Below are 22,729 nucleotides of genomic sequence, written 5' to 3' on the forward strand. Positions count from 1 at the left end.
ATAGGATTTTAAGAGCATGTTTTAAAGAACATCAAAACTTGAGACACAGCTCAGTAATTTTTACAAAAACTGTAATCTCTCAACAGCAGGTTATATCAGTAACAGTTTTGCATAAATTAAAACATTCATATACATGGACACTTTATGTATGCATGTTTCAGTTTAGTTTCATTAAATGAAAGAAGAGGGCAATTATTACTTCCACACCTAAGGACAAAGTAAATGGAAGTATGCAGTAAGGTACAGAGGACATATCTATTTACTCACACTACAACTACATCCGTCCTTTCTTACACTATACCAGTAAAAACCAGGCTCAGGAAAAAACATATTCTTTAAGAATGTTGATGTGAAAGATCACATCGTTTTTTGTCAGTCATCTGCCATCACTGCCAAGCACAATCATTTTGCCAAGTACTTTGTCACAATGGAGAATGTCTGTATGTTAGATTTGAAAATCTGTGTCATAAACCTCGTAACAGAATACGCCTCTGCATATCATGCCACCTAAGCATGCTGCCTGAACTGAAGAAGGTCCTTAACACCAAGGAATTTGTTCCAAAAGTAGATGTCTTTTGCAACTTTAATTCACAATAGGTATTTAAATATATATTTAATGCTATGTTTTTTGCAACCCCTGTTTTTGATACAATCTTTTCTTTCTAATTTGGGCTATCACCATACCCTACTATTCTTGAGATGCAGGAACTCCTCCTTTCCATTTGGCAAAAAAATTACAGTATCTGGGCACTAAGAGACAAAAAATTTATATGACTAATCCAAAAAAGAGAAAATAGAAGATAGGCAAGAATCCTAATTACTCAAATAGTTGTTTTCATGTAAAATCAAAGTCCACCCACTTAAAACTCCTTAAAAACTGGAGGACAAAAAGAAATACTTCATGGTATTCACTCAGGGCAAGGGTACAGAAGTGATACATGAACATGTAACAGCACATCTGGGGAACAGCAACTAATGTAGTGGAATGTGGTTTGTACAAAACTGGCTTGGGGCATGAGACAAAAACATTAAGAATCTCTGGTTAAAGAGGATAGATTGAATATAAGGATTTAGTTCTGATGCTTCCCAGTAAAGAAATTTTTGAAAGACTATTAACCCCAAAGAAACAGAAACATAATTTTAAAAGCTAGAAAACAGAATAAGTGGCAATGACAATTACACCTGGGAAGGCTGAATTCCACATTAGCCTAGAGGAAAGCCAAAGACACCTAGTTTATATCACATTGACATTTAGTACACCAAAAGACCTCTAAACTCCTTGGAGAAGTGTTGGGGCAAGGAAAACATAAGATGGGCTGAAGCATTATGTGGTGTTGGAAAGTAAAGAAGTGAGTGCTCAAAAAGCAAAGATGAGCACAGAAGCCCACCAGAAAAAGTGCCCCCTGGCCAAAATTGGAACAGCTTGATCAACAAAATAAATGACAGAAAACTGGATTATAATCCAAAGAATAAAATAAATATCCATAAGTCTACACTGATATAAATAAATAAGTAAATAAATGGGGGGGAGGGACAAATTCTCCTCACAGAAGAATTTCAATTAATAAATGTAGAAATAATGAGAGAAATAGAAAATCACTATTATTAAGCCTCTAATAATTGCTGCAGACAAGATCACAGATAGATGATAAAATTAGTGGGCAGAAATTTAGGGGGAAACAGGATATCTGCATGGTCTCAAAGAATTTGATTTTTAAAAGCTATTTTATTTTTAAAGTTTGACCCGCCTGGTTGAATAACTTTAAATCAAAGCATTTAATAATTATTACAGGGGAAAATAGTAAATTGACAGTGGAGAAACCTAGCAGACACCCTCTTACCCAAGTAAGTGATCAAGGGTAACATCATCAGTAGTACATATCAGCATCATGCCCACACCCCTACAACATAATGCACTGAAAGGAACACATCCCGTCTGTGAAAATCCTTCTTTTCAATTCATAACCTCAATCTATTCCTGAGAGAACACCCACAAACCCAAATTGAGAGCCATTCTACGAAATAACTGACCAGTATTCTTCAAAAGTGTCAAGATCTTGAAAATGAAGACTGAAAAATTATCACAGATAAAAGGAAACTAGGAGATATAAGTAAATGCCATGTGGTATCCTAAATTTGGATCTTGAAACAAACAAAAACTATGAGTGGGAAAATTGGTAAAATCTGAATAAATTCTGCAGTGTAGTTAATAGTATTATACTAAGGTTAATTTCTTACTTCTGATCATTGTTCTATGGTTATATAAGATGTTAAGATAAAAAGAAGCTGGGTGAAGAGTATATGGAAACTTTGTACTCTTTCTGCAATTCTTGTGTAAATACATTAAAGCAAACAAATAAAAAATAAACTAAGGGGCTCAGGAACTGGAAGTTTCAGACACTCTGGGAGTGAGAGTGGAGTCCAAACTAGAACTGACTGAAATCTAAGAAGTAGTGAAAACCCCCAGACCTCCTCTTCTACTCTTCAACCCCTTCTGATAAAAGACTAAACAATCCCTGGAGAGCATATAACAGGACATATCTAGACTAGAGGACAACATGCTCAATTGAATTTGAAGGGTGCCATAATGAAAACTGGGGAATTAGGTTAATCTGCATGCTTAAAGATGAGACCCATGTCCCCTTTTCCTACTCAGCTCTCAAGCTTATTCTCTCCTGGCAAAAGATGAGAAATTTTGTCTGGGAAAACAATCCAGCACAAGAGAAAAGATGTGTCACTGGGTGCCCTGGTCTAAATGCCTATGTCTCTTCACCCCAAAATTCACATGTTGAACCCTACTTACCAATATGATGATATTAGGAAGTGGGATCTTTGGATGGTGACTGGATCAAGAGGGCAGGGCCCTCATAAATGAGATTAGTGCCCTTGTAAAAAAGGCTCCAGAGAGCTTCCTTGTCTCCTTTCACCATGTGAGGACACAGCGAGACGGTGCTACTCTGTGAACCAGAAAGCAGGCCTTCACTAGACACCAAATCTGCTGGCACCTTTATCCTGGACTTCCCAGCCTCATTCACAGAAACTGTGAAAAATAAATTTCTGTGGATTACAAGCCACCCAGTTTATGATATTTTGTTTTTGCAGTCCAAATGGACTAAGACTGGGAGTCTGCAAGGAAATCATCCAGATTTACCATTCTACAGAGAAAACCATAATCACACAGAAGCAGAGCTTCCATTCAGCCTAGGGCCTCTCTCTTAAATAAGCACAGACTTCCAAGGATCATGAGACATCTAAGAAAAGCAACAAATATGAAAGATAAAGACCAAAGTAAACAAACAGAAAAAGGAAATTTGGAAGAAAAAGAATACGCAGACAAAAAAAAAAAACTACCAATATTTCCTAAGAGAGATAAGACGCTGCATCCATAAAACAAATATAGGATTTTTTTTTCAAAAAAAGGAATGGAAACCATACATATGACAGCAGAAATAAGGACTTAGTAGAAGAACTGGAAGACAAAGTTGAGAAAAATCTCCCAGAAAGCAAAGAAAAAAACATAATGAAAATAGACAAGAAAATTAGAGAAACCCATCAGTAGGCCCAACATCTAACAATAGGAATTCAAAAGAGAGAGGAGAGATAAAATGAAGGAGAGGAAATCAAAGAAATAAAGGAAAATTTATAGAATTTATGAGATAAATTCCAGATTGAACAGGAGTAGCAGAATGAATTTAAAAAACACACATATCTAACTACATAATACAATAATTTCAGAACTCTGGGGACAAAGATTCTCTCTCCAGCTTGCAAAGAGAAAAAAAGAAAGTTTCAAAATAGTTGAAAAGGATCTTCTAAGCATCTGATCTCAACATCAACACAGAAAAATAGAAGAGAGTAGAGCAATGCCTTCAAAATTCTGAGAAAAAATTATTTCTGACTCAGAGTTCTCTGCCCAGTCAAACTATCCATAAAACAAGAGGGGAGAAAAAACATTTACAGACACGTAGAGTCTTGAAAAAACTATCCCATCCAGAAAACAATTTAAAGTGGCCCTTCAAAATGAGAACGTAAACAAAGACAGCCAAAGATACCAGATACAGAAACAGCGGCTCCAAAACAAGACAGAACTGAGAGAATCATTAAGATGACAGTAAAGCAAGTCCAAGACAACAGCTGCACAAAAGTTCTAGCTTTAACGAGTTCAAACTGGAGCAGGTCAGAGGGCCTGGGAAAGAGCTTCTTATGAAGTCAAAATTGGTAGGTTTGAAGATAAGCCATCATACACTTGAGAGATAGTTTGGACTAAATCAGGGTTTCTCAACAACAGCTCTATTGACATTGCGGGCCTTTTAATTCTTGGTTACAGGAGGCTGTCCTGTGCAGTGCATAAGAATACTTGGCAGTATACCTGGCTTCTACCCACTAGATGTCAGTAGCACAAACCCACACTCTCCTCCACTCCCCCAACATTGTCAAATGTCCTCTGGCGTGAAAATGGGCCCCAACTGATAACCACTTGGCTAATTTAATAAGTATACAGAAAACTAAGCAAAGCAAAATTGTTAAAAATTACTAACTCTGGCCTGGCTAACATGGTGAAAATGGAGTCATTATAAACTTTGAAATACTGATGTATCCAGGCCGGGCATGGTGGCTCACACCTGTAGCCCTAGGACTTTGGGAGGCTGAGGCAGGAGGATTAAGTCCAGGAGTTCAAGACCAGCTTGTGCAATAATAGTGAGACCCCATCTCTACGAAATACTGATGTATCCAAACAACTTGCAGTATGACAATATTGGGAGTACTGGGCAGGGTTAAAAAGTGTGTTTGTGTGTTGTTGGGGATAGTGGTAAACCCTCATTTTTACTTAGACTGAAAAATACCTTAAACTGAAAAATCAAGAAGTAACACTATAAAAACGCTAGTTTCGGCTGCGCATGGTGGCTCACACCTGTAATCCCAGCACTTTGGGAGGCCGAGGCGGGTGGACCACAAGGTCAAGAGATCAAGACCATCCTAGCTAACACTGTGAAACCCTGTCTCTACTAAAAATTAAAAAAATAGCCAGGTGTGGTGGCGCGTGCCTGTAGTCCCAGCTACTCGGGAGACTGAGGCAGGAGAATCATTTGAACCTGGGAGGCAGAGGTTGCAATGAGCTGGTGTCATGCCACTGCACTCCAGCCTGGGTGACAGAGCAAGACTCCGTCTCAAAAAAACAAAAAACAACAACAACAACAAAACGCTCATTTCAAATATGGAAGTAAGTATCAAAAACCTGAAATGATGGGAAATTTGCAGAGACCTACTGTTTTTGTAAATACAGTCATGTGCCATATCAAGACATTTTGGTCAACAGTGAATCACAAATATGACAGTGGTCCCATAAGATTATAAATACCGTATTTTTACTGTACCTTCTGTATGTTTGAACACACAAAGACTTATGATGTATTACAACTGCCTACAGTGTTCCATACAGTAACATGCTGTACAGGTCTCTAGCCTAGGAGCAATAGGCTATGCCATATATCCTAGGTGTGTAGTAGGCTAAAGCATCTAGGTTTATGCAAGCACATTGTATCATGTTCAGATGATGTCTAATGATGCATTTCTCAGAATAGATCCTCGTCATTAAGTGACAAGTGACTGTAGTTCTGCAGAGCTATTTGACTCTTATAAATATGTGCATGTATTAAATATAACTTTGATAAAAATAAATTTAAAAAATCAACTGAGTCCATATTATCAAGGACTTTCCCACTGGTTAAAGCTACCTTGATTTAGAATCAAACAGCTATGTAACTTTGAGCAAGTTACTTAACATCTTTAAGCCTAGTTTCTTCATGTGTAAAATGGATAATGAAGAATAATAGCTAATACTATCATACTGTCAAATGAGATAATATATGTAAACTGGTTAGCATAGTGTCTAGCACATACTGTTTACAAATAGTACCTATCATTCAAATTGCAATCAGAGGGTAATAATTATAAACTTTAAAACAGGTAAATCTTAATCTCATCTGTTTTGGTAAGTAACCCTGGCAGTTGTGGGGAAGATGGTTAGGAAAGGAAAGGCCTTGGAAGCAGAGTGACCAATTAGAAAGGTTACATTGGAGAAAATACAATAATTAGACAAAGGCAGAGCCATGGATAGAAAGATAAGGACACAGAAATATTTTCTTTTTGTGTGTGTGTGTGTGTTGAGACGGAGTCTCGCTCTGTCCCCCAGGCTGCAGTGCAGTGGCGCAATCTCGGCTCACTGCAAGCTCCGCATCCCGGGTTTACGCCATTCTCTTGCCTTAGCCTCCCTAGTAGCTGGGACTACAGGCACCCGCCACCTCGCCTGGCTAGTTTTTTTTTTTTGTATTTTTTAGTAGAGACGGGGTTTCACTGTGTTAGCCAGGATGGTCTCGATCTCCTGACCTCGTGTTCCGCCCGTCTCGGCCTCCCAAAGTGCTGGGATTAGAGGCTTGAGCCACCGCGCCCGGCCCACAGAGATATTTTCTAAGTGGTGAACTACATGTGAGAAAAAGGAAAAGAGAGGAGTCAAAAACGGTTCTAACTTAAGCATATAAATAGATGGCGATAACACTAACTGAAACAGGAGAACACCAAGAATTGGGTTGCGAGAAGGAAAGGAGAAATAAGCTTGATATTACCTATATTTAATTTGTGGGTCCTAGAGTACAACCAAGTAGAGATATCCAGTATGCAAGTGGAAATCTGAATCTAGAAGGGCTCAGGGCTAGAGATATAAATGTGTAAATCACAATCAAAGGTTGAAGTTATACAAGTGGATCCGATTACTCAAGGCAAATACACAGAGTAAGAAGAGAGGGGAAATAGGAAAACTGTGAGCACAAAAAATTAACAACACTATGTAAATACCCCCGAAACTACAATCAGATCATCTTAATTTGTTTTTGAAAATAATGTACATGGTCATTTTTAAATATGAAAGTCTAAATATGTATCCCAATAATCCAGACATCCAGAAATAGCAACTCTTAATATTAGTGTATTCCTTCTAATCTTTCAATGCATATAACCCTAAATTGTTCATTTTTTCCTTGACAAAATTAGAATCATATACAACTCTGCATTCAGCTTTGCTTTCATTCATTAAATGAGCATTTCCAATGATATCTAAAATAATGACTTTAAAACACTCCAATTTGTTTACAACCCTGGCAGGTATAACTTGACAAACTTGTCTCTTACTGGTAAGAGACAGTCAACATTTGAAATTTAAGAAAAAGGCTCATTTTAAAAGAATCACTAAAATCAAGAAGGACAATTGCAGCACATTTCCTCAGGTAATTTAATTAGGAAAAATAAAATTAAAAGAACATGCATTTGATATGTTCTATAAAAGATACTGATGAATGGATTTTATAAGAAGTCAGACAATAGAAATAAAAACAAGTGGTTTTTGCTATCAATATGTCTTATATATGTACTCTGAGGTTGCTGTGAAGCTCAAATGAGTTAATACAAAGTACAACCAACAGTATCTGGTATATAAATAAATGCTCAATAAATACTGGTTATTACTATCATCATCATCATTAGATGCCAAAACCAGTTCCAGACAGAAGTAGTGATTGCATGAAAGACAGGAGAAAAAAATCCAGAGATAAAGAATTTACATTTCTACTCTTTTTCCTTCATTTTTTCCATTTTCTCTGGATTTACAGAGTCCATGAGCACTACTTTAAGTACTGCAGTTTAAGTATTATTTTTGAAGCATCAGTAAATGTGTACCTTATCCTTGATTATTCTATAAGATACTTGAGAGAACAAATTTTTCTATTCTCAGTTTTTCCTATTTGGCAGAATACAGTAAGATGCACAGTGAGTACTCAATGAATATTAACGACACACATCCTTATAAGAAAACAGAATAACAAAATAGCAACCAAACAATAATTAAAATTGGGATGATATTAAAAGAGACCTCAAAGCCAAAATCAATATACTACAATTCAAAGACATATAGCAGAATGAAACAGGTGAAAAGCTTTGTTCTTCACCACAATGAAGATACCACTCTCTTTGCTCTTTCTGGGTACAATTTAGGAGGAATACCAAAAACCCTGGATTATGTCCAAAAGAGAGGAACTAAGAAACAGTTAAAGAACTGAGGATGCTCGGAACAGAAGAGGTTAGTTCTCCTGCTGCCCTCTTCCATCTTCAATGATGAGAAAAACTATCCAATGGGAAATGCTTTAACATTTCTGTAAGGCAACTATCAAAAGATGGCAGCTATAGAGATCTAGACTTCTCTCAACTCAAAAACTTAAAAATAACATCTCTTCTAAGACAAAGATGTTATCAAAGATTAGTCATGAAAGTATGTATTAAAGCAAAAGTTGGAAAACAGCTTGCCAATGATGCTGTGGAAAACCTCCAAGGACAGGATAATTGGTTAGAATGCTAAATTTGCTTACAACCCTGTCACCACACCAACGAATATTTACTGAATATCTGCTCCAGGAAAGACGCTGTCTTAAACCTATAATACAAACCTACAAAAACGAAAAACAAAGAAAGAGAAACACACACAGTCTTTGTTGTCAAGGAATTCACAACAAATAATATATAAAATGTAGATTACAGTTGCAGATCATAATAGATGTCGCCAAGCACCATCTTGTAATTGCCAAATGAATTCTATTCCCACATAAAGGTCTTCTAAGAGTGAGAAATCTCTAAGGTTAAAATGGTCAGAAAAGGCTATTTAGAATAACTGAGATATGAGGTACTTATGGAAAAATGTGTATGAAGTTTTGAACAGGAAGGAGGGGACAGCACAAATAGAAGCGAAATGCAAGTTAGAGAGAAACCTGTTTGACTACATTAAAAACCTGTTTCATGGGAGAAGAGATAAGCTGGAAGGACAGGTTGTGGCCAGAATCAATTGTACTGGGCCTTGAATACCAACCTAAGTAATTTCAAATTTATCCTGCATAGAGTCTCTGTAGCAACTACTCATCTCTGCTGTCGTAGCGATACAAAAATACTAAATAAACAGCATAGCTGTTCCAAGACTAAAATTTGAATTGCTTATTATTTTCATGTGTCACAGACTATTATAATTCTTTTGACTTTTTTTCTTCAACAATTTGAAAATGTAAAACTCATTCTTAACTCACGGGCCATACAAAAACAGGCTATGAACTGATCTGGACCACTGGCCGTGGTTTGCCAATGCCCGTACTACACTAAGCTGTCTTCTTCAAGAGTCCTCTAAAGGTACACTTGTCCTTGAGTTTCAGGGACCAAAATATATTATTCACTGAACAACTATACACATCAACACATGCATGCACACGTGCCCACATCTAACCAAAATCTAAATCTAGTAGGGGTCAGAGGTTCCCTATACAAAGGTCCTCAAAAAAAAAAAATCTTTAGATTGATAAGTCATTAAAATAAATGCAACAAATTTTTTAATTTGCCATTTATTTTCACATGGTATATGTACTTAGAGTTACAAACTATTCTTACAGAGCCTCTAAATTACATGGAGGGCTCTGTAAAATAGAGTATAATCAAGGGAATAGTAGCAGAGGACGTGAGTTCTAGCACTAGGTCTGCCATTTACTCATTATTTGACCCTGAACAAGTCACTTTCAATCTTCTGGGCCTAATTCCCTCAACTGTGAAGTGGAGGGGTAACTTAGATGATGATTATGCTTTCTCTTAGCTTTAGCACTGTATGATTCTACTACTACTTAAAAAGACCTGTCCGGGAGCTTCAAGGATCACACAAAAGTGCTAATTAAGAATACAAAAAAGATGACAAAGGCCTTGAACAAATGAGTGGGCAGATAGGACAAACAGGTGGGAAAATGACCAGAAAAGTGGAGTATCACTAAAATAAAGAAATTGGTTTTTAAAAAACTATCAAATCCTGCAGAGAATTCAAAGAGCAGAAGAGGCAAGAAGGAAAAAAAAAAAAAAAAGCCAAAGATTTTGGTCATTTAAGAGATAACTGGTGACTTTCAGAAAGTTTCCAGTAATCCAGAAGCAAACATGGAAGTGGAGGCAATCACTTTAACAAAGAATGAGTGTGGCCATCAAAGAAGAAAAAGCTAGTTGGCTAGCTATAAAAGGTAAGAACCACAGATCATGCTTCCAGGAATCACGAAAGGAACCAGGGAAAAAGAAGACTAAAGATGAGACTAAGGAATAGACAATAAAGGCATACGGTCCATAAAAAGTAGAAAGGGGGGGAAAAAAAGTTGTGATGAATGTAAAGCCTCAGGGAAGGGATTTAATCTTAAAGGACAGGCATTTAATCTTTAAACTTTCATTGCTGCTATCACTTTTTACACAACAGATGTTTCTGCAAAGCTCGGTATCTATTATTATATCATGTTTTCTATAAATCAAGTTAATAGGGAAATAAATCTAATGTTGAGTTTTCTTAAAGCAGAGTTCCACCTATATGATATTTTTCTAACGATCAAAAAAATTGAGAAAGAATATTTTTATAAAAATGAAAACCAGCAATATGAAGCTCTAAAACGAAACACATATTTACACCTTTCTTACAGCACCTATCACTTCCTTCCTTGCATAATTACTTATGTGGTAAAGTACCTAGTCCCTAATTGGAGTTCAACAAACACTAGTGTTCCCTTTCTTAGTAGCTCAGAAAGTTCCCAAGGCAAGAATTCTGATTAACTCATCTGCTTATCTGCTTTGCACAGAGTTGGTGACGCTTGATGAACACACACTGACACATAACTCTCTGCCTTTTACAAAAATCGTCCTTGCAAAACAACTATCACTGTCCATCTGACAAAGCTGGGAAAATACCTGTATCATACAGGTACATAACTCCAATAATAACACCTTTGCATGGTGTCAGTGCTTAAGTAGCAAAGAATTGCTACAAAACAAGTAAAACAGGCACAAAAAAATTTAAGAATCTGTAAATGATCACTCATAAATTTCAAGATTCCACATAGCTAATTTAATCCAACACTTGTCTCTATTTAAGGTATATGAGAAATAAAAATCCAAAGCATTAGCCTGATGATCAGCCAGTTAAAAATACACGTTTGAATACGCCGAAGATATTTATAAAGCCAACAGAGATACTATTAATATGTTGAAATTCGCTGGCCAGTGCTGGATTCTACCCTTAATCTTCTACTACTATTCAAGAGAACCCAACTAGTCAAGGCTTCTCGTATCACTTAAGTCACTCAAATTGGCATACACAACCCAACCTCAAAAAGAAAAAAAGAGTTCAGCTCTCCATATGGTAATGTTCTCCTATCTCCTTCCTTTACATTAATGTCCCATGTACTACTTTTCCACGATCTTAAGTAGGCCTCATTTAAGCAGGCCAATAGTACTACCAAGTAACAGGAGTTGAAAAAAAAGTCGTAACAGTTAAGTCTGCCCTCCCACAGATCTCACTTGGGTGTAGATTTCACAAGCGCTGAAAGCTATACGCTGCCACTGTCAAACCCTGAAGCCGCACCGTCACCCTGCTGTGCCCATAGGCAACTGTTCCAGAATGTTTTCTTTGAAATGATCTCTCTCGGCTCGACACGTTAAACAAGAACTTAAAAGGCCACCTTCTCCCCTAAAGTAGAACCTGATTCCTTCCCGTCCGCTCCTTTATTCGTCCAGCCCATAAAACCCGAGGCGGGAGGTCCGCTCCCCGACCCCTAGAGCCAGCGGGTCTCCCAACTGCTCGCCGCACCCACCGTCCACCCCCGACTGCCTCACGCCTCCTCCTTCCCCCACGGCAGAGCCTGCACCCTGGCCGGGCCCGCAGCCGAACCCCGGCCCGGGCCTGTGTTGCCGGGAGCGGCCGCAGGCCTCAGGCCTAACCTCCTGTGGGGGCCCTCACCTCTTTCGGGACCAGTTGGTTCTCCTCGCCGGGCACCATCGCTGACTCCGGCCGCTTCTCTCCGCCCTGCCGGGGGAGGGTGGAGGGTGGCGGCGGCTCGCTAGTTCAAGAGAGAATGGCAACGGCAGTCATCCTCTCCACCGCCTGCGCTCCAGCAATCGCGGAGGCCTCACCCTGGGCCTCAGACACCAGCGCGCAGACACCTACCCAGGGCTCCGCCGCCGCCGCCGCCGCTACCACCGCCGCCTTCGTCGTCGGCCCCTCCCCCAGCCCGCTGCAATCAATGGAAAAATGGCGGCGGCCGCTCTCGCGAGAATTCGGCCCGTCGGGCTCCAAGCCCGGCGCCTGGCGCCCGAGGTGGCCGGCACTTGTCGCTCGCTTCTAGTCACCTTGGCTCTTCCTCAGTGCCGGGAAGTACAGAATTGGCAAGACAGCCATGCAAACGCTTTTCGTTAGAGGAGAGCTGGACGTTCCATCTCGGGACTCCCTCTGCCGGCCGGGGAAGGACCAGGCCCACTGTCCTCCCTGCCTTCTGGGGCTCTTCCGACTCTGCCCAGCAGGGAAAGACCAGCCGAAAGTTCCTTCTCTGACCCTAGCAACTCATACCCTTCTGGCTTCCCGTTAGCAAAGCGCCTGGACGTCATCCCCTCTTCAGATACCCCAGGCCTCGTCCTGGTAGAGACACCACCGCGGGTCACCTCCCGGCCCCCGCGCTTAGACACGGCTCTGGCCCTTCCAGTCGGAATGAACAGCGTTTTATTTGCTCCCGTTCACTCTCCTGACGTTCTTTTCCCCTCTCCCCACCCTCCTTCTCAACGACCCCCAGCTGGAGGGACCTCAGGGGCCACCCCCTGCTGGGGGAGGCAGCTACCCCTTCCTTTATGAAGCGGTGTCCTCACCGCCCGCCCCCCGCAACTACATTGGAGAGGCGCTCCCCTGCCCCCTTTCCACAGAACTTCCTTCTCCATCAGGGCCAAGTCTGAGACTGAGCTAGCCTCCAAGAGTAGAGCTGTGTATGCTTCAACCTGTGATCTCCGTTAACGTTTTTGGAGAACTTTAATCTTCTCTAGCAGTAAGCGTGGTGCTTTGTGTTACACTAAACAAAGTTTGCTGTAGTCATTTTTCCAAATCCTACTTCCATTATGGAGACTCAGCGGGGCTCCTTCATGAAGACTTTTATGGATGCAGTGATCTTACAGCGTGCTGAGATAATATAATCTTGTCATGTTCCTAACACCCACAGCATTAACTGCCTGCACTTGTGTTCTCCAAACTTTTTTTTATTGTAATCCCGTTACCAAAAAAAAACCATATACTTATATAAGTTTTATACGTGTCCTTCTGTGTGCAGAATTACAAAACATTTGTAAAATGTAAAAAGGCTAAGACAAAGATGAAATAAACATTTAAAATAACTGAGTTATTTTCCATATTAATGGTATAAAAATCTTTGTTATTCCCACTAAAAATATTTAGGGAAATCAATATGATTGACTAAGTTACATTAATTTTAAAAATAATACTTCGTGAAATAGTTATTAAAATGTCTGATTCAACGTCAGGTTACTTCTGTATTTGGTTTTAATGACTGTTATAAGCTGGAAAAAAAGGTAACTCACAAAGATGTAGATCCTAAAGGAAGAAGTACATCCTTGAGCATTCTTCCTAATGCATGTTAAGAAAGATTTAAAAAAAAGAAAGTTTCATTTTTATCCATTCCATCCACCAACCATGCAAAGGTTTTTCCTGAAATTCAACTAGTAGTGTTCCATCTTTCCTGATGTCAACCAGAAGACGTTGCATTTTTATATTTTTACAAATGATTCAAAGCTCTTTGGAATAAATTGCTTAGAAGATTTTTAAGAGGTTGAAAATTTCTGTCTTCAAGTTTTAAGCATTCATGTATGAGTTTTGAGGGGTTATAGATCTTGTCTTTAAGGTTTTGATAGTTTGATTATCATGGATTAAGATGAATTTTGACTTTTTAAAATATTGCATTAAAATTAGTTGTCTTGATTATTGAATTTTTGGCACCATCCCTTAAATTTTGTGCCCAGGGTGAATGGTTTTCACCTTGAAAACCATTTGCTTCACCATAGTTCCAGCCTTGGGTGGCTCACATATATCATTTTTGCATCAAAATCACATGATGGAAATATTTCCAAACTTCTATTTACAAAATGTCATCCCATGACTTAGTAAGGTGTCTTCTGTAGTGCTGGCCACTGCTGTGGTGCTCACACTAGAAGTAGAAATGTCATCTGTCATCATCTTTTTTGCTTATGCTTGCAGTATTGTTTCAAACTCATGTTGTCTTTCCAGAAATCCTTTTTAGCCACTTTCATTTTAGTACAGGTTGATATAATGAAATAAGAAGGTAATTGATAAATCTACTTAATTCAGCACACATAAACTGGAATAAGTCACAACATACTAAAAGAAAATGAAGGAATCTCTGAATTCTCCACATTGCAGAACTCACACTTTTCATTCAGGAATAGTGAGATGCCAGTGTTTATATATTCAATATAAGTAAAATTTAATTTTGTGTTTTTAGATTAAAACAAATAGAAAAAGAAAGTCTAACATTTTCTTCCCACAATCCCCCTTTTCTGATTGCACACTCTTTTCTTTATAGGCCACTGGCTTGACTATTGCAGGAGAGCCTAATAGGTTGGTAAGTATACAATGAATATTTGTGGAATAAGTATGTGGATTCATGAATGGATTAATGAATAAATGGACAAATACAAATATATGCCTACTCTTCCTAATATATTGTTACTGAGATTACATGGATATGTGTTGATTTACTTTATATGTGAATTTTATTTCTTCGGTCCTTACCTCTCCCATAGGCTGTAAACTCATACATCTACCTTTTTAATGGCTCAATACATCCCAAATTTAAACTTGACCTGAACAGAACATTTGATTTCCAAGCTTTCTCTACCTCCTGCAACATATCCTCTATCAGTTCTCCCCAACCATCATCAATTCAGTTTATCAAACCAAAAACCTGAGACTTACATTCTTCATCTTACATTCAGTCCTTTCATATGGGCTGTTGCTTCCACCTCTGAAACACATCTCAAATCCATCCACTTTTCTTTCTATCCACTACTGCACATCCCACTCGAATTACTTTATTCTTTTGCCTGAACTACTGCAGTTACCTCCTAACTGGGTTCCTGTTTCTAATCTTATCCCTCAACAATCCATATTCCATAGAGCAACCAGAGTGATCTTTCAAAAATATGTCATATCCCTCCCAAATCTTCCAAAGACATCTCATCCCTCTTAGAATAAAATTCATATTCTTTGCCATAGCCTGTAAGACCCAATGTAATCAAGCCCCTGTCTGTCTTGCTCCAGTCATCTGCCACTCTTCCTCTTACACTTAATGACCCAGCCACTCTGCCTTTACTGGGGTTTCTAAATACATAAAGTTTGTCTCTGCCCCAAAGCCTTTGTAGTAGTTATTTCCTTTCCCTGAAATGTTTTTCCCCCAGATCTTTCTCTTATCTAGTTTAATCTTGTCATTTGGGCTTCTCAAATGTTAAATCTTCCGAGAGACCTTTTATGATAATCCTGTCTAAACTGGTTGTCCTTAATGCATCCTCAATGTCTAGAACAATGCCTGACACATAGTAGGTCATTAATAAATTGTTGTTGAATTTAAAACAGAAAAACAAAAAACAAGACTGGTGTGGGTCAGAGGCTGATGATTTTTCTTTTAATTTCTTTGGGAATATTTTCCTTTTCCTTTTCAAATGAAAAAGTTCATAGTATAACCCCAGTCAAAGTATGAAAAAAAAAAAAATCACACAAACCCAGTTTGGAGGACATTCTACAGGATGCCTGGTCAGTACTCCTCAAGACTGTTAAGGTCATGAAAAACAATGAAAGAATAAGACACTGTCGTAGACCAGAGGAAACTGAGGAAATATGACAAGTAAATGCAATGTGGGACTCTGAAGTGGATCCCGAAACAGGAAGAAGCCATTAATGAAAAAAAATGGTAAAATTCAAATAACATCTGTATTTGGTTAATATTTATGTACTAGTGTTCTTTTCTTAGTTTTTAAATTTTTTTAAAAAAGTTAATACACTTCATTTTTATTATTATTATTATTATTATTATTATTATTATTATTATTTAGACGGAGTTTTGCTCTTCTCGTCCAGGTTGGAGTGCAGTGGCGTGATGTTGGCTCACTGCAACCTCCATCTCCTGGGTTCAAGCTATTCTCCTGCCTCAGCCTCCTGAGTAGCTGGGATTACGGGCATGCGCCACCACGTCCAGCAAATTTTTTATTTTTAGTAGAGACAGGGTTTCACCATGTTGGTCAGGCTGGTCTCGAACTCCTGACCTCAGGTGATCCACCCACTCAGCCTCCCAAAGTGCTGGGATTACAGGCATGAGCCACCACAGCCAGCTTTTATTTTTGTTCTTAACAGCAAAGACTATATTTAAATAGTAAATGAGAAGAAATTGTAATTAAACTTTGGTTTTTTAGAGCAATTTTAGGTTCACAGCAAAATTGAGCTGAAAGTACAGAGAGTTCTCATACACTTGCTGTCCCTACACATACACACCCTCTCCACTATTGACAACTGCCACCACAGTGGTACATTTGCTACAACTGATGAACCTACATTGATACATCATCATCATCCAAAGTCCATAGTTTACATTAGGATTCATTCTTGGTGTTGTACATTCCATGTGTTTTGATAAATATATAATGATATATATCCACCATTGCATTATCATACAGAATAGTTTCACTGCCCTCAAATCTGCTGTGTTCTGCCTATTAATCCCTCCGTCCCTCCTAACTCCTGGCATTCACTGATCTTTTTACTGTCTCCATAGTTTTACCTTTTCCAGATTGTTGGAATCATATGGTATGTAGGCTTTTCAAATTGGCTCTTTTGCCTAGTAATATGCATTTAAGTTTCCTCCATGTCTTTTCATGGCTTGATAGTTCATTTTGTTTTAGCACTGAATAATATTCCATCATCTGGATGTACCACAGTTCATTTATCCATTCACCTACTGAAAGATATCTTAGTTGCTTCCAAGTTTTGGCAATTACCAATAAAGTAAACACAACCATCCACGTGCACATTTTTGTGTAGGTATGAATTCTCAATTCATTTTGGTAAGTACCAAAGAGCATGACCGATAGATTGCACAGTAAGGGTATGTTCAGTTTTGTAAAAAAACAGAACAAAACAAAACAAAAAAACTGCATGCTTTACATAGTTTTTTTACATAGTTTTATAAAAAAAATTAAAATTAAAATTTAAAAAACTGCATAGTTTTACAAAACTAAACATTTCAAAGTGGTTGTGCCATTTTTCATTCCCACCATCCGTGAATGAGAGTTCCCATTACTCCACCACGTCTTTGCCAGTATTTGACATCATCAGAGTTTTGATTTTGACCATTCTGATACATATATAGTGGTATCTCTCGTCGTTTTAATTTGCAATTCCCTAATAACATATGATGTTGAACATCTTTTCATATACTTACTTGCCATCTGTTTATCTTCTTTGGTAAGGTGTCTGTTCAGGTCTTTTGCCCATTTTTTAAATTGGGTTGTTCATTTTCTTATTATTGATTTTTAATAGTTCTTTGTATATTTTGGATAACAGTTCTTTATCAGATGTGTCATTTGCAAACATTTTCTCCCTGTCTGTGCCTCATCTTCTCATTCACCTGACATTGTCTGTCACACGGCAGAAATTTTTAATTTTAACGAAGCCCAGCTTATCAATTACTTATTTCATCGATCATGTCTGTGGTGGTGTATCTGAAAAGTTATCACCGAATCCAAAGTCATCTAGGTTTTCTCCTTTGTTATCATCTAGGAGTTTTATAGTTTTAAAGTTTACATTTAGGTCTATGATCCATTTTGAGTTCATTTTTGCATGGTATAAGGTCCGTGGCTAGATTTGTTTCTTTGCATGTGAACATAAAATTGTTCCAGCACCATTTGTTGAAAAGACTTTTTTCTCCATTATATTTCCTTTGCTCCTTTGTCAAAGATTAATTGACTGTATTTACGTGGGTCTGTTTGTGGGCTCTCTATTCTGTTCCGTTAATCTATTTGTTTATTCTTTCACCAATGCCACACTGTCTTGACTACTGTAGCTTTAAAGTATGTCTGGAAGTCAGCCCTCTGACTTTGTTCTTCTTGAATATTGAGTTGGCTATTCTGGGTCTTTTTCCTCTCTATATAAACTTCGGAATCAGTCTGTCAATACCCTCAAAATAATTTGCCAGAATTGTGATTGAGATTGCACTGAATCTGTAGATCAAGATGGGAAAAACTGACATCTTGACCATTTTGAGTCTTCCTATCCATGAACATGGAATATCTCTTCCTTTATTTAGTTCTTTGATATCTTTCATTAGACTTTTGTCACTTTCCATGAATATATATACCTCATACATATTTGGTTAGGTTTATAGGTAAGTATGATTTTGGGGGGTTCTAATGTAAATGGTAATGTGTTTTATATTTGAAATTCCACTTGTTCATTGCTGATAGTTTCTTAGTTTTTATAAGTGTAACATGGTAATGTAAGATATTAGCAATGGGGGAAAGTGGAGGAGGTATATATAGACTCTCTGTCCTGTCTTCATAACTTTCTTGAAAACATAAAATTATTCCAAAATAAAAGGTATATTTTAATGTTCATGGCAATACTTAAGATTTTATTTTCTTTCTTTTATATTTCAAGACTCTTCATTGCACGAGTCTAAGCATGTAGTCAAAGTCATACTATGCAATTTAAGAATCAGTGAAAATAGAAGGTTAAATGTGTATTATAAAAATGAAAAGAAAATTTCACCATGACTATGTTTTAATAAGGTTAAGGAGAAAATCTTTAGTCAGTGTAATGTGGCTTTGGAGCCAGATTTACCTGTTTTGAAATCCAAGCTCTGCCACTTCCTCCATATAAGACCTGTCTGAACCTCCATTTTCTCAACTATTAAATGGGGGCAATAAAGTAGACCCTTGGCATTTATCAGTTTAACATTTGCCGTGTTGACTGGAAAAGTCCATGACATGTAGCACAATTGTTATAGAAAGGAAATTTGAACTTTATACGTTAACCAGAGTACAGAAGACCAAGGAGCTAAGTGTTTGAAAGAATAAGCTGAAAATACATTATTTGAGTTTGAATCCTACCTCTGTTATTATTAACTGTATGACATGCCTTGGGTAGATCTCTTAAATCCACCAAGCTTCAGTTTCTTATCTGTAAAATGGGGATGATAACAGCCTCATTTCACAAGGTTGTTGTATTAACTAGTAAAGAAAGTAATAATCACAAAACTACAACACTTAAGATTGGTTGAGGCAGGGCGCGGTGGCTCACGCCTGTAATCCTAGCACTTTGAGGGACCAAGGCGGGTGGATCACCTGAGATCAGGAATTCGAGACCAGCCTGGCAAACATGGTGAAACCCCGTCTCTGCTGAAAAAAAAAAAAAAAATGCCACACATGGTGGCAGCCGCCTATAATCCCAGCTACTCTGGAGGCTGACATAAGAGAATCGCTTGAACCCGGAGGGCAGCGGAAGTTGCAGTGAGCTGAGACCGCACCATTGCACTCTAGCCCGGGAGAAAGAGCAAAACTCTGTCTCGAAAAAAAAAAATTAAAAAAAAAAAAAAAAAAAAGATTGGTTGAATAACCAGGTATGGTGGCTCACGCCTGTAATCCCAGCACTTTGGGAGGCTGCCGCGAGAGGATCACTTGAGCCCAGGAGTTCAAGAGAAGCCTAGGCAACATCGGGAGACCCCATCTCTACAAAAAATAAAAAATTAGCCAGCTGTGGTGGCGCACCCCTGTAGTCCCAGCTATACAGGAAGCTGAGGTGGGAGGATCCCTTGAGCCTGGGAGGTTGAGGCTGAAGTGAGCCGAGATCACACAACTGGACTCCAGCCTGGGTGAGGAGAGAGACCCTGTCTCAAAAAAAAAAAAGGTTGAATATGTAGATTGAGTCCTGCTCTAGATCCTTCCTTTGCTCTTTTTTTTTTTTTCCCCTGAGACAGCGCCTCCTTCTTTTGCCCAGGCTGTAGTGCAGTGGCACGATCTCGGCTCACTTCAACCTCCGCCTCCTGGGTTCAAGCGATTCTCCTGCCTCAGCCTCCTGAGTAGCTGGGATTACAGGCATGCGCCACCATGTCCGGCTAATTTTTGTATTTTTAGTAGAGACAGGGTTTCACCATGTTGGTCAGGCTAGTCTAGAGCTCCTGATCTCGTGATCTGCCCGCCTCGGCCTCCCAAAGTGCTGGGATTACAGGTGTGAACCACTGCGCCCGGCCCCTTTGCATATATTTTTTATTCAGTTCTCTCAACAACTTTATGCATAAGTACTTCTAATATCCCCATCTTACAAGTGAGGAAATGCATGTAAACTGTTTAAAGCACTCAACACACACTGTCTGACAAATACTAAGCAATCAATATATGCTGACTCTAATTATCCTAGCAGTAGACTGAGTTTCATGAGGGAATGCACAGCCCTCACAATACCTGGCATATAGTAGGTGCTTTTAAATTCATGTTGAATAAATGAATAAATAAACTAGTCACTTAGCTAGTGAGTAAGTCTAGTTAATTGTATGGCAACTACACTTTGATATAGTTTCATTTCTACCTAGTCTTCTCCACTTACGTAGTTCTTCCATGAATTTTCTTTGTGGAAAATGACTCTGAAAAGAAATTCAATTATTAGTAATGAGATTGAAGAAATTATTAAAGTGATGGATCTTAGCCACAAAATAGGCCTTCTGTCTAAGTTAAAGAGTGGGATGTAAAATTAGTCAATGACTTATATTTATGGTGGAAAAGACACCATCAATAAGGAACAAGAAAAAGTAATTTGGGAAACTATTTAAATGAGTGCATCCACTAAGGAAAAAAAGCTCATCAATTAAGTTAAAAACCACTGAATATTGAAAAGATGACTAACTTTTGGTGTGAAGATGAGAATAGAAAAAATGATGCTCAAGAAAATGTAATCTGGGAGAAACCTAGGAACATTTGTATAAATATTTTCATGAGGTAAGCAAGTGAGGACATTCGTGGGGCTCTTAACCCATTGTGACCTCAAAAAAAAAAGATTGTTTCTGTGACCTAAAGTAGCATTTTTCTATTGACATTTTATAAAGATAAAAGTCACTGCCACAGAAGTGCTTTCTTGCCTCTTTCTAAGCTGAAGAAATTCATAAAGAAAAGGTTAATAGGTCAGTGTGTTCAACAGTATTAAAAAGAGGCTCTTGTCAACAGAATATGCCTTGGTAAACATATTGAAGGAGGAGAGGCAAATATCAGCGCCCAAGGCAACCAAAGACAAACTGACCACGATTCACTCAGCTTTCTTTGGGGTCAACAAGTGCCCAAATTTTAAGGTGCAAGAATAGGAAGGAATCTAGCAAAATAAAGTTGGGGTCACAGTGTTAAACTTTCAGAAATGATTTTGTAATGTCTTTGAAATAGAGTAATATTTGTAAATTTGTCATTTGAAGAGATCTCAACACTCCTTGAGAATGTGAAGGCTGAGTTGTAATAATTACTTGGCAGCATTGTGAGAATTAGAAATAATGTATACAAAGGTGAATATTTTATAATAATATTGATTTGAAACAAACCAAAAGCCAGAAGTGTAAAGGGAAAGATGGTAATTTAAAATTTTTAACTCATGTATAGCAAATATTAATATAAACAAAGTCAAAAGACAAAATATCATCTGGAAAAATATTTGCAACAAATATGCCAAATGGCTATTTTTTTCAGTGTAAAAGAGTGCTTATAAATCAATAAGGAAAAGATGAACAACCCAAGAGAAGAATGCTTAGAAGGTAAGTTAGCACCTCATAAAAAATGAAATATAGGCCAGTCACGGTGGCTCACACCTGTAATCCCAGCACTTTGGGAGGCCGAGGCAGGTGGATCACGAGGTCAGGGGATCGAGACCATCCTGGCTAACACGGTGAAATCCCGTCTCTACTAACAGGTACAAAAAATTAGCAGGGCGTGGTGGCGGGCGCCTGTAGTCCCAGCTATTCTTGAGGCTGAGGCAGGAGAATGGCGCTGACTCAGGAGGCAGAGCTTGCAGTGAGCTGAGATCGCGCCACTGCAATCCAGCCTGGGGGACAAAGCAAGACTTCATCTCAAAAAGAAAAAAAAAATTTAAAAAATGAAATATAAACTGTCAATAAATATCTGAAAAGATGTTCAAATGTACTTATAATTAAATAACTGCAAATGAAAACAATGAAATGATATTTTCACTCTTAGATTAGCAAAATTTATGGGGAAATAAAAGCTCTCATTTGAATTTGGTGGAATATGAGCTATTAAAAGCATTTTAAAGGCAATATGTCAACGTGTATAAAAAATTTCAAATGTGCCTATTCTTTGACCCAACAATTCTAAGATCATCTTACAGCACAAGTGTACAAAGACATATGTATATTGATGTTCGTTATAGCATTGTTTGTAATAACTCAAAACTAGAAATAGCATAAATATTTGTCAGTAGGATCATGTAAATTGTGGCACACTCATACTATATAATACTATGAAGTTATGCAAATAGAATGAGGTAGAAAAATAAAAACTGTTAAGGACTAAATACATGATGTGTTAGACTTGATCCTGGAACAAAAAAGAACATTAGTGAAAACACTAGTGAAATTCAAAGTCAGAGTTTGGTTAATATTAATGTACCAATGTTAATTTCTTATTTTTGACAAAAGTACCTTTGAGAGGTGAAGCCAGCTGGACTTCCTGGGTCCAGTGGGGACTTGGAGAACTTTTCTGTCTAGCTCCAGGATTGTACATGCACCAATCAGTGCTC

General features: G+C 38.1%; 1 protein-coding gene and 1 long non-coding RNA gene across 3 annotated transcripts in view; one reads left to right on the forward strand and one right to left on the reverse strand.

Annotated features, from left to right (window-relative positions):
- LOC105486891 (ubiquitin specific peptidase 47) overlaps nt 1–12,089 on the reverse strand; it is a 116,741-nt gene extending 104,652 nt beyond the window's left edge. Inside the window, exon 1 of one of the 2 annotated variants that reach the window (XM_011749969.3) lies at nt 11,840–12,089. In XM_011749969.3, coding sequence (XP_011748271.1) covers nt 11,840–11,878 — 39 coding nt within the window. In that variant the 5' untranslated portion in view covers nt 11,879–12,089. The remainder of the gene's footprint in view (nt 1–11,839) is intronic. The other variant, XM_011749970.3, reaches the window with a different exon arrangement.
- Nucleotides 12,090–12,525: 436 nt separating this feature from the next.
- On the forward strand, nt 12,526–21,751 carry LOC105486890 (uncharacterized). The gene is made up of 3 exons (XR_011610811.1): nt 12,526–12,911; nt 14,478–14,516; nt 21,664–21,751. It is a non-coding gene; the product is annotated as an uncharacterized lncRNA (long non-coding RNA).
- Nucleotides 21,752–22,729: the final 978 nt, after the last annotated feature.

This window comes from Macaca nemestrina, chromosome 12 (assembly GCF_043159975.1).
Source record: "Macaca nemestrina isolate mMacNem1 chromosome 12, mMacNem.hap1, whole genome shotgun sequence".
NCBI classification, from domain to species: Eukaryota; Metazoa; Chordata; class Mammalia; order Primates; family Cercopithecidae; genus Macaca; species Macaca nemestrina.